At 41.1% G+C, this 12,233-nt stretch overlaps 1 protein-coding gene across 2 annotated transcripts in view; it reads left to right on the forward strand.

Moving 5' to 3' along the window:
- Positions 1-297: 297 nt before the first annotated feature.
- Positions 298-12,233, forward strand: part of DIPK1A (divergent protein kinase domain 1A) — an 88,805-nt gene continuing 76,869 nt past the window's right edge. Inside the window, exon 1 of one of the 2 annotated variants that reach the window (XM_081057806.1) lies at positions 298-445. In XM_081057806.1, the coding sequence (XP_080913932.1) occupies positions 392-445 (54 nt within the window). In that variant the 5' untranslated portion in view covers positions 298-391. Of the gene's footprint in view, positions 446-760; positions 895-12,233 lie in introns of those variants that run through there. The other variant, XM_081057807.1, reaches the window with a different exon arrangement.

Genomic DNA, 12,233 nt, shown 5'->3' on the forward strand with positions numbered 1-12,233 from the left:
GCCCGGCCCGCCCCGCCCCGCACGGAGCGTGTGACACCCAGGCTTCAGCGGCGCCCCCTCCCTCCTCCGCACGCCTCCCCTTTAAGCGCGAGGCTCAGTTGGATTTGTGTCGGCCGAGGCGAGGCGCGACTCCCCTTTATGGCAGAGTCCGCGGCAGCGGCTCTGACAGCCACGACGGCGGGACGAACAGAACAGGAGGCCCGGCCTCGGGCCGCGGGCAGCCGTCACCGCAGCGGAGCCGGGAGGAGCGAGGCGCGCGCCGCGGCGGGGGCGGAGGAGTGGGCGGGCCCGGCCGGGCTGGGGGCGGGGAGGCGGGGGAAGGCGGGGAGCCGGGTCGCCAGCGCTCGGGTCCGCCTCTGACTGCGGCGCGGCGGGGCGATGTGTGATTATCATGGCGAGGAGTCTCTGTCCGGGGGCCTGGCTAAGGAAACCCTGTTACCTCCAGGTAGGCCGGCGGCGAGCCCGCCGCGCGCCCTCCCTCGCCGCGCGGGACTCGCCCACCTCCCTCCTCCTTTCCTGGATCTGCGCCCGCTCGAACCCCGCTGCCCCCTGCCGTCCGGCACCTGGCGGCGCGCCTTCCCCGCCGCCCGGGCGCCGCAGCCCCCACGGCGGCTCTGCCCGCGCCCCCCGCCGCTGCCCCGGCGCGTCCCGCGCCCCGGCCGGCCGGGCTCTGGGGCCGGGTCACTCTGCTCCGGCTCGCCTTCGCACTCCTCGCATCCCACGAGCCCCGAGACGTGACCCGGGTGCGACTCTACGCCCCTGGCAGCCGGTGCTCGGCTGCCTGGGCTCGGGACGTGCCTCCGTCTTCTCCCTGGTCCAGAGCTCTCCTCCCCCCTCCCTGGTGGGCCCCGCAGGTCCAGTAGTCGCGACTGTGTCCTAGGTCTTCAATCAGTGGTAGGTAAAGTGGTGTGTCATTCCTCCATATTTTGGAATGTTATGGCAATTTGTCACATCAGTGTTTCCCCAAACCCCGAGAAGCGGCGTGTGCCTCGTGCTGAGCCCCTTGATTCGGTCTATCACCCGTGATTTAAATGGGAGGGAGGGCTTGGAAGACGGAGTGCGTCGGATGGGTGTTTGCTTTTTAAAAGGCAAGGGACAGTGTTTGGTGGCGATCTCAAATACCCCAGAAATGCAAACGTAATTCTCAGTCATGTCATGTGCACTGCTCGCGTGTTAATTTTTCATGATTTCCCGTTCCACCCTCTGTTCCGCTGCCAGTCTTGTCTTCGAACCCCGCTACTGCCTTCATGTACTCTTGGTCACCAGGGGGACCTAGTAGACATCGTGAGTAACTGAGCGCAAATCCATCACCCCATTGGAAAAACAACTACAAATCAATGCCTCGCGTGGGTCAGCAGTGTTGTCTGCATTCAGAGGACAGTAGTCCTTTACCGCTTACATTAAAAGGCTTACAGGTATTGATAGATTATTTTGGGACGGGATTCACGCTCAACTGGTGCTTTTATAAATTATTTAAAAAGTTGAGAAGAAACCATGATGAGGCAAGTAAATCTTACATTTTGTTTGGTTGTAAATCATAACCCTGCCATGAGTGTGATGTACTGCAGATTGGAAGCATGATTTGACAACCCATGATAGGAAAGGCGTAGGAGTAAAACTGAACGCCCTGAGTCGTTGCAGCAACTCCACCAGTAGTATTTGTGCCTTGAGTAACCATGGAGCAACCCAGTCTAGAATTCAAGCCACGCCAGGTACTTGTATGTAAGCAAAAAAATACCTTTCCAGATTCTATCCCAAAATAAGTTTATTGGGCTATTTAAAATGATTTTCACTAGCACTAGCTATTTATTTCAAATTTTTAGGTTTTGTGGCAGACTGTGATTTGTTTGGCCCTAAATGTTCTCCAAAGATATGGCTGTGACATTTTTTCTCACTATAGCACAAAAGCCTGTAGATCAGCTAAGATTAGTTTTACAAATAGTTATGCTTCCATTAATGGCAAACGTTTGGTATTTCTGCCTTTTTGATGGTGCACATCATTATCTGTTACCAAATTAAACTCAGATTTTAAGCATTTCAAAAGGATTTGGGGGCATAGTGATATTTTAGTAGGCTATTTCTATATAAAGTAATGACTAAACAAACTTTATTGATTATAGTATTATTTGAGGTAAATGCAAAACTTGGGATTGCAGGGGACTGGTGTTTTAAACATTGTGTTGGTATTTGTATTTATTCTGTTTGTGAATTTTCTTGTTAGTTGTCCCTTGCCATACTGTTTCAATTCAACCATTTTTTAAAAAAAGGCCTTCAGATTACTCAAGTGTCATATCTTCTTCCGTTCCTATTGCCTAAATGCCTCACCATCTGCTTTTTATACTTCCTCTACTATTAGATGCTTCAAACTTGAAATTGTTTTGGGCAAAGTCAAAATAAAGTATTTTTAACTGAGACTATTATGGAGCTACTCAGTTTCACAACCATTGAAGGTTGTGAAGTTTGTGAAAATACTACTTTACCTTTTTTATTTTTATTTTCTTTTCTTGAGAATAAAATCATGTTCCTTTAGGAGCAGCATGAAGCATTAGAATAAGAGCTGAGTTGCGTTCATTTGTGCATCTAGTTCATTATGACCTTGAAAAGGTTTCATAACTTTTTGGTTCCTTAGTTTCTGTATCATAAAGTGGAGATTGTAGTTCATAGTTGAGTACGTCACAGCTAAGTGGTGAGGATGGACTAGATGAAGTAAAATCTGGTTTGTTACACCTTTATTACAATTTTAATTGAAAAGCGTGGACTTAATTGGTAAATACAGATAGATAAACATATTGAATTCCTTCAACCAAAGGTCCTTGGCTTTCTACTTCCCTCTTTCTTTTATTTATTCAGCATTTATTGACCTAGGTGCGTGATATGACTTATTTCAGTGACTCAGTCACTTACTTAATAAATATCTATTGGATACCTGTCACATGCCAGAAACTTTGTGAGGTGGTAGGGATTCTATGGGAGCTAAGCAAATACCTTTGTGGTCCTCATGGAGCTTAAAGTCTAGTCAGGGACATAAACATTAATTAAATCATCTCAGAAATATATAGTGACAACTATATATATATATGAAGGAAAAGGAAAGGAGCAAAAGACCACCTTAGAAGAAAACAGTTTATCTCTCTCTTTTAAAAGTATTTTACTATGGAAATATTTATATGTACATAAAGCGGGAAAGAATAATGAACTCGCAGATACCTATCACCTGTCCTCAACAATTATCAGTATTTTATTTCATTTCCCCTCCCCATATCCTCCTTCCAATTACCGAAAGTATTTTGAAGCAGATATCACATCATTTCATCCAAATACCTCAGTATGCATTTCTAGCAGATAAGGATATTTTTAGACATAATCATACTACCATTATCATGCCTAACGAAATTAATAACACCCCACTCTCCTCCTAGAAGTGCATTACCCCAAGAGGACTGACTAAATTTGATTTGCCATTTTGCTTACTGTGATTTGAGAGGGTCTCTCTGCAAAAACAAAACAAAAAACTGTCCCTTTACCAGCTTGTTCCTATTGGAAATTCTTCATTTGAGGGAAACTAATTCTCATTTCATGTCTTGGAAGAATGTCTTAGAAAATAAATATCTGGTTTAGGTAACATTTTCATGTGATGTATTATTTTAATTTAAAGTGAGGCTATAATTAGTCAACAGGTATAAAAGATCTTGTTTTATTTGAGGTTAGGGGAAGGAGTGAAGAGTACAGGAGGAGTTGTATTTCAAAGATAGGGGGAAGAGATGAAGGGCCCAGGAAAAAGAGAGGGAGGTGACAAAGACCAGCCATATATAATTGGAGTTTTGCAGTTTGTCTTCAACTGGGTGGGGTCAAAAAACAGTTTTGGTCTGAGGTGTTCAGGCCTTAGGGCTCGCAATTGCTTCTTCCTCTTTCATATTAGAAGAAAACAAAAAATTAAGCAATTCTCTTAAATATAAAGGAGCTTCATTCCCAATATTTTCATTAATCCAGACATCACTGTGGTAATTGATAACTCTTCTAGAGAACTGTAGTATTATGAAATTAAAGATATATTTTCAGCTATAATATGGATTAAATGGCATTTATGGACTAATGTGGGACCTAATCACTGTTTATAGCTTTCTTTATATAGCAAAAGAGATTCTACTGCTTATGAAGAAAAGAACTGATGTGGTATATCTATATGGTAGAATATGCATATCAATAAGGAGGAATGAAGAACTGATACATGCTATAACATGGATGGACCTTCACAACATTAAATACAGGAAAAAAGCCAGTCACAAGAGACCACATTTACATGGTTCCATTCATATGAAGTGTCCAGAGTACGCAAATCTTTAAAGACAGAAAATCAATTAGTTGTTGCTAGTGCTGAGAGGGTTGGGGGGAAATAGGTATGAAGTTTCTTTTTGGGGTAATGGAAATGTTCCAAAATTGATACTGGTGATGGTTGTACAATTCTGTGACTATACTAAGAATCATTGAATTGTATACTTTAAATGAATAAATTGTATGGTATGTGAATGATATATACCTCAATAAAGCTGTAAAAAAAAAAAGGAACTGAGTTGGTCCCGTTGATGTGGTCCTTGTCTCTGCCCCTTGTTGCAGATGCTACCTGTGCCAGCGTTTTGGGTGCAGGAGGACTTCTTCCAGAGGAGTGCTGTGTTGGCACACCTACCTGAAATAGATAGCCAACAAACCCCTGCGCAACAAGCTTCTCCCGGCCAGGTGTCTCTCTCAGAGCACACTACATTACGCTTCCATCCTCTCCAGCTATTTTTTTGAAACCTTACCTAGCAAATAGTACTTCCTGGTTTGTTTGGCTAAATGTTGTTTGGTACATTAAACATTGTAGAATCTTGCCTCTGAGATCAGAAACTGGATGTGGTAACCCGTTGAGGCAGTGTTTTTCTTCCACTCACCATTACTGTGGTACTACTTACAGCCTGCTGGGTGTAGCAACCCAGACACCTGCATTTGTCTGTTTTTAGCAGTGTGTTTTCTACAAATTAGGATCTACTTTGTTTAGGGTTTACTCATAGTCTGAGTGGGACTGATAACATAGCAGCCCTATAATTTGTTGGTTATAGTTTAAAATACCTTCTTCCTTCTCACTATCATTAAGTCCTGAAGAATGAAAGTTAAGACAATTTAGGGTAATTTCTCTATACTTAGGTTATATGCATTTTCCATTCCCGTCATTTTACCTGCATGTCCTGTTGCATATAAAAAAAGTCTAGTGAAAGTCTAATGGAATTTGAAGTCTCAGATATTTGGTTACTTCTGAAGGATTTTAAGCCCTTTAAGATTGCGAAAGTTTTAAATTTCTTGAGGCATCCTCTTAAAAATGACTGCTTTAGCAGTTTTGATATGTGTTCAGTAAGGCTGTCATGAATGAATGAATAGATGGCAAGTTCTAATTTGAGTATTAGCACTGTTTAATATTTCTGATAGCTGGCTCTTGGGCTTACATTAGTCCTATTTTTCAAACATGACTGCTGTCGATGGTTTGGTTCTTTATGACTTAATGTGGATATTTTGTGGGATTTAGTGCGAGAGGGTTATTGATACAGCTTAACTGGTAATAGGGACAATGTTGACAAATACTGTAGTAAGAGTAATATGGTTTCTTGCCCGTTTTTAGCCTCCAGGATTATTTTAAATCTAAGGATAATTAGGTGATGGTTCCTATTCTCCAAAGTCTTTAGAGGGAGGAGGACCACAGGTGGTACTATTCTCATAAGCTTTTTTAGACCTGCTCTTCAGAGCTAAGCTTTTGCCTGAAACAAAATCTCCAGAACTATGATCAGCTTTCTGAGACTGGTGTGTATACAGACAGCATATACATCCCATAATGTCTTAAATTCAAGCATAGAATTATAATGCAGCCATTTGCTATTACCATTAGTTGCTTCTCTACCCCTGTTAGAAACTCAAATAAATGATAAATTCTCAGGCACAGTTCACCTTCCCCTCACTTTCAGGCTGGAGAGACAGTAAAAGCATTTCTTCGTTGTCATTTTACCAGTGCCCCAAGTCTTTCATCTTGATGGATTATAGTGTCGTTCTATGTTCTCTATAGAAGTTTTCTCTGTTTTAGCAGTTAGGGACATTTTAATGTTTTCATTTCTTTAAGTTGCCTCTAAAAACAGTACTGTACTGTTCTGTTAAATATCTACTTTTTACATTGAGTGAAAAAAAGTTACATTTTTAGCGTATCTATTTCTAGACATTCAAGTAGTTTGTGAATAATTTTTCTTTAAAACCTTTTAATCTAAAAAGTGTATGAGTTTAGAAAAACCAGGATATTGTAATGTGAACGTGTTTTTAAAAAACAATATTGGTGGATGAATTTTTCTTTGAAAATAAGTAGTTCTGTTTTTTTTGTTGACTATTTAATGAAATTAAATAATTATCTTCCTTAGATATTACCATGGCATTGTGGTTGGTTTTTTTTTCTTTTGTTTTTTTATTGTGGCCCAAAACACATAAAATTAATCATCTTTAGTATTTTTAAGTGTACAGTACAGTTGTGTTAACTATATGCACATTGTTGAGGACAGATGTCTAGAACGTTTTTATCTTGCAAAACTGAAACTCTGCCTGTTGAACCACTCCCTGTTTCTGCCCCCCACCCCAGATTCTGCTAACCACATTCTACTTTCTGTTTCTGTAAGTTTGACTTTTTTAGATACCTCATATAAGTAGAATCATGCAGTATTTGTTTGTTTGTTTGTGACTGGCTTATTTCACTTAGCATAATGTCCTCAAGGTTCATCCATGTTGTAGCATGTGTCAGAATTTTTTCTCCCTAATCCTCCCCCCACCGCCCAGTCCCTGGCAACTACTTTTCTTTCTACTCTTTGTTTCTATGAGTTTGACTTTTTTTTTTTTTTAGATTCCAACCGTATAAGTGATACCATGCAGTATTTGTCTTTTTCTGTCTGGCTTATTTCACTTAGCATAATGCCCTCTTGGTCCATTTATTTTGTCGTAAATGGCCACATTTCTTTCTTTCTCATGGCTGAATAATATTCCATATACACACCACACCTTCTTTTATCATTCACCTGTTGATAGACACTTAGGTTGTTTCCATATGTTGGCTATTGTGGTATGAACATGGGAGTGCATATATCTCTTTGACATCCTGTTTTCATATCCTTTGGATATATACCCAGAAGTAAGACTGCTGGATCATATGGTAGTTCTATTTTAAATTTTTGAGGACCCTCCATACTGTTTTCCATAGTGGCTGCACCAATTTATATTCCCACCAACAGTGCACAAAGGTTCTCTTGTCTCCACATCCTCGCCAACACTTTTATCTTTGATGATAGTCACTGTAACAGGTGTGAGGTGGTATCTCATTGTGGTTTTGACTAGCATTTCCTTGATGATTAGTGATGGTGAGAATCTTTTCCTGTATTGTTGGCCATTTGTCTCTTACTGGTACCACGATTCTCTCCTTTTGTCTAATTAGACCCACTTCAGTAGCCTCCGGAATAGTTTTCCTGCCTCATTTACCCTTTCTTACCCATCCTTCACATTGCTTCCAGAGTAATCGTCCTCAAAGTGCAAATCTGATCAAGTTGTTCTCCCTGCTGGTGAAATCCTCCAGTGGCTTCCCATTGCCTTCAGGAGACTATGCAGCATGGCCCTTTATTTCTGGTCCCTTCCTGTTTTGCTGTTTCCTTCCTGCAGCTACCACTTCATGCACCGTTTGCTCTAGCAATCCTGAAAAACTTCTAGTTGCCCAGACACTCCATGCTCTCTCTCACATGTCAACCTGACTACCCCACAATTTTCTCTTTGCCCTAGAATGCCCTTCCTGAATTTCCCTGCACCCCTCTTCACCTGGTTTATTCTCAGTTTTCTACTTGTTTTTTAAGTTTCAACTCAAAGAAGAGGTGACCTTTTAGCGATCCCTCCCTCACATCCCACACAGTATGAGTGTACTTTTCTGTGCCCCAGACTGTGTGCATCATACCCAGCACACACTTCTCTTAACAGTGCTTATGATACTGAATTTTCATAAGTGCTTTTCACGTGTTCTGCTCCAAACTGATCTCCTTGAGAGCGGACATGTCAGTCTCCTCTTTCTATTCCCTGTCCCTAACCCAGAGTAGATGCTGAGTAACTGTATGCTGAATGAATAAATCAGCATAAACACTTGTAAAAGACATAGAGTTTTACAGAGTTGATTAGATTAACTAATTCCTTGTATGAAGCAAAATGTTTATACAATAAATAAAATCTCCCCTTTCAGGCCGGCCCGGTGGCTCAGGTGGTTAGAGCTCCGTGCTCCTAACTCCGAAGGCTGCCGGTTCGATTCCCACATGGGCCAGTGGGCTCTCAACCACAAGGTTGCTAGTTTAATTCCCTGAGTCCCGCAAGGGATGGTGGGCTCTGCCCCCTGAAACTGAGATTGAACACGGCACCTTGAGCTGAGCTGCCTGCTGGATGGCTTAGTTGTTGGTTGGAGTGCATCCTCTCAACCACAAGGTTGCTGGTTCGACTCTGCCAAGGGATGGTGAGCTGTGCCCCCTGCAACTAGCAACGGCAACTGGACCTGGAGCTGAGCTGCACCCTCCACAACTAAGACTGAAAGGACAACAACTTGACTTGGAAAAAAGTCCTGGAAGTACACACTGTTCCCCCAATAAAGTCCTTTTCCCCTCCCCCAATAAAATATTTTTAAAAAAAAATCTCCCTTTTCACTTCCTCCTACTTCCTTTACTCCCGAAAGGTAGCCTCTTTGAACCACTTAACTTTTTGGATTTCCTGGTGGCTGTACCTCTAACTTCTAGAGCTGTGTGGCTCAAGGGAACTATACACATCCTGGTAAGTTTATGGGATACTGAATTTGGGTACTGGAAGAAATTATTTGAAATTTTATTCTCATGTACTTTTTTATATCTTAAAATGTTTATTTCTGTCAGAATAGCTGGTGATTTTTCTGTTTTCTGTTATAATTCATTATATTAAGCATCCCCCTTTAAAATATATTCTTATATATTTTAATTTCTATTTTTGTGTAAGTTATAATATATTTGTAGTAGATTAGTATAGTCATAAGTTTATAAAAGTAAGTAAATATATAGATGTTAGGGATTTGTGCTCTAAAATATTTTCCCGAGAGGGTTGTCTGATCAAAAAGCTTTGGGGCCGCTGCTCTGAATAATAGATTTTTACCTCTCTTTCTTGATTTATCAACTTTAGGTAATATCTGTTGACTTTCCACTTTAACAAATGAGTACTTAGCTTTCTTACACCAGTCATCTCAGTCTCTTCCAGTGTTTAATAGTTGTACTATTAATTTTACTTCTTCTATTACTTAGTAACTTTGGATATTGAGAACACTATTTCTCATTTCATTCACTTTTGGCAGTCTTTGTTGACCCTCCCCCGCCGCCTTCCCCCGCTTCCCCCCCCCATTTTTAGAAGGGGCATTACAACATGTGCTCCTTTTTCCAGCTGTTTTTCCCACTTTCTGCCAGCGACACTTTTACACTATAAAAGTTGGTAACTTATATTTTGTCCTGTTACCACAACTAAGTATCCATATATGTTGATTCTAACAGATGAGGACTATAAATAGTATTACATTATTATGACTTGTTAACTCTTCCATAAAGGAAAACTGTCCCTTATGAATCTGAGACCCATTGACTGCAACATGAAGTTATTTTCTCCTTGTCCGGAAGGCATATAGAATTAACAGACCAGGACACATGCATCTTGTTATTAAGCAAAGCATTACAAAGATTTGTCCCTTCCCAGAAGCTAAACCATATTTCTGCCAGTAGGGAAGAGAACGTGATGTTTGCACATTCCCTATAAAAAGCTCCTTTTTGCTTATACGTCATGCTTGCTTGCTTTTTAATATTCCAATTAAAGAATGATAATTTAAAGCCAAGTCTTTGGGATCTGTAAGGAAGTAACAGGGTTATGATTTGAGATCACCAGGGGCCACAGTTTCTCCTCTGAACAGCCAGTATACCTTCTTTTTTGGAATGGTTACCTGGTTATGTTTAGCTGTAGGGATCAGGTATTTCTTCTGTCATCTGCCCCAAATCCAAGTGAACTGAGCTGGTTCTGGAGTGCTGGATCTTTTGAATAATGAAAACAGCTCCCACCTTCAGGGATAGCATTGCAGATAGGAACTGGCTCTATCATTTGGTGCCACGTTTATAGAAAATAAGAATGAAACAGCTTTAGCTGGTCCTTTCCTTAGGGTCCTGAAATTTATGACTTGAGACCAACCATATCAAAGTTAGTTCTGACCTAAGATGAAGGGCATCTCTATTTTTAGTACCCCCTCAAACATGATTCTATAAATACTTAGTGTAGAGTCAGTTTGTGTGCTAGGATTACATTTTCTGCTCTCCAGAGCCAGGGTCGTAATTCCTGGGCTGTCAAGATTCTAAGATCAATAACAATTAGATAGTTTTTTGTCCATCAATTCCTTATAATTAGGGTATATGTAAGCTTGCTTCATATTTGAAATGTATCCCCCCCCCCTTTTTATTTTATTAATTTCCAGGCAGTTTCTAATTGCCTTTCTTCTTCTCCCCTCCCTGTATTCCTCTTCCCTCCTTTTTTGGCATAATATGCCTTTATCATGGCCTCACTTTTTCCATACTCTGTTATATTTTCTGTTCTGTAGAATCCCCCTTCATGACCAGATGCTTTTCTAGGCTACTACAGAGCTGTCTTCCAAGGATTTCCCTTCACCCTTCCAAGGATTTCCCTCCACTCTTCCAAGGATTTTCCTTCAGTCTTCCAAGGATTTCCCTCCACTCTTCTCCTGGCTTGGAATCATTGTTCTCAGGAACTTGATTCTTCCAGTATCCTGATTTATGCCATTATTTTACTGGAGTATATCCTGAAATAATTTCTGTAGAAAAAAGCGTGGGAATTAAAGTTTCTGAGTCATGTCTAAAACTGTTTTTATTCTACCTTAGTACTTGTTTGTAGTTAGGTTGGGAGTAGAATTCTGGGCTGAAAATAATTTGCTTTAGAAAATGTGAAAACGTGGTTCCCTTGTCATCTAACATCCTCTGTTGCTGACAAGAAGTCAGTTTGATTAGTCCTTTGTGGGTGACCTGTTTTTTCTGTTCTGAGTTTCATTTTTATATTTGTTTTGAGGTTCCTTGAGGAAACATATACATGAGGGTCTTTCATCAGATTTATTGAGCACTCACTGAGTCCTTTCAGTCTTAAGACTTGCCTCCCTTCTTTACTTCTGGGGAATTCTATTACTTATTTTGTAGTTTCTCCCGTCTCTTTTTCCTGTTCCCTCTTTCTGGGGCTCGTACTAGTCAAATGTTGTACTTCTTGGATTAGCTCTTTATGTCTGTTATAATTTCTCTATCAATTCCATCTTTTTATCCATATGCTCTCATTCTGAGTTTCTCAATTCTGTTTTCTAGATCATCTGTTGATTTTCCTTTTCTAATCACTCTTTAAATTCTAAGAATTTTTAATTTAATTTAAAAGAGTTCTTCCAAGTTCTTCGTTTCTTTTTTGTGGTTTCGGATTCCTATTTTCTATGAATATAATACCCTCTTGAATCTTTTGATTATAGTAGGTATTTTAAAAAAAAAAAATGTTTTCTTACATCTTAGATTATATTTGTTCCCCTCAGGATTCCTTGTTTTATGTTTATCTTAGCTCTTCTTGTTCATGCCGCTGGATTTCCCCTATAGACCTGGTAATCCTTGGTTATCTATTTACATTTTAGAAAGAACCGAGGAACTGGTGTGGATTTCTTTTGCTATTTTAAAAGGTGGTCTCTTTTCCCCCTAAATCTATCACCTGAGTGGATGGTTGGCTGAGCCCTCTGTGTAGTGCAGTGCCCTTGGCTGGCTGGCTTGCTCTCCGTGAGCCTGTGCTCAGGTTGGGGACCCTCCTGCCAAAGCAGTGCTCCGCTCTGGGTGGACTGTGCATCCAGTAGAAGGTTTGGCTTTCTCTAGGTCATTTGTTCCTCCAGCGATTTGGTTTTTTGACTGAGGTTTAATGCCAGGCTGCCTGTATTCTCTGTGGGGGTGGGGGAAGCAGATGGGAGTGCCAACCAACACAGTTCCCGGTACAGACTTTCAATTATCCCCACTGTCTTCAGCCCACTTCTCACTCCTGCCCTCCCTCGTACCTGCTGGCCCAGAGCCCAGAGCCATCAGGTGTGCCAGGGCAGACTGGCTCTCTGGATTCCTTCTAGCAGTTCC

Source organism: Rhinolophus hipposideros, assembly GCF_964194185.1.
Source record: "Rhinolophus hipposideros genome assembly, chromosome: 8".
Lineage (NCBI taxonomy): Eukaryota > Metazoa > Chordata > Mammalia > Chiroptera > Rhinolophidae > Rhinolophus > Rhinolophus hipposideros.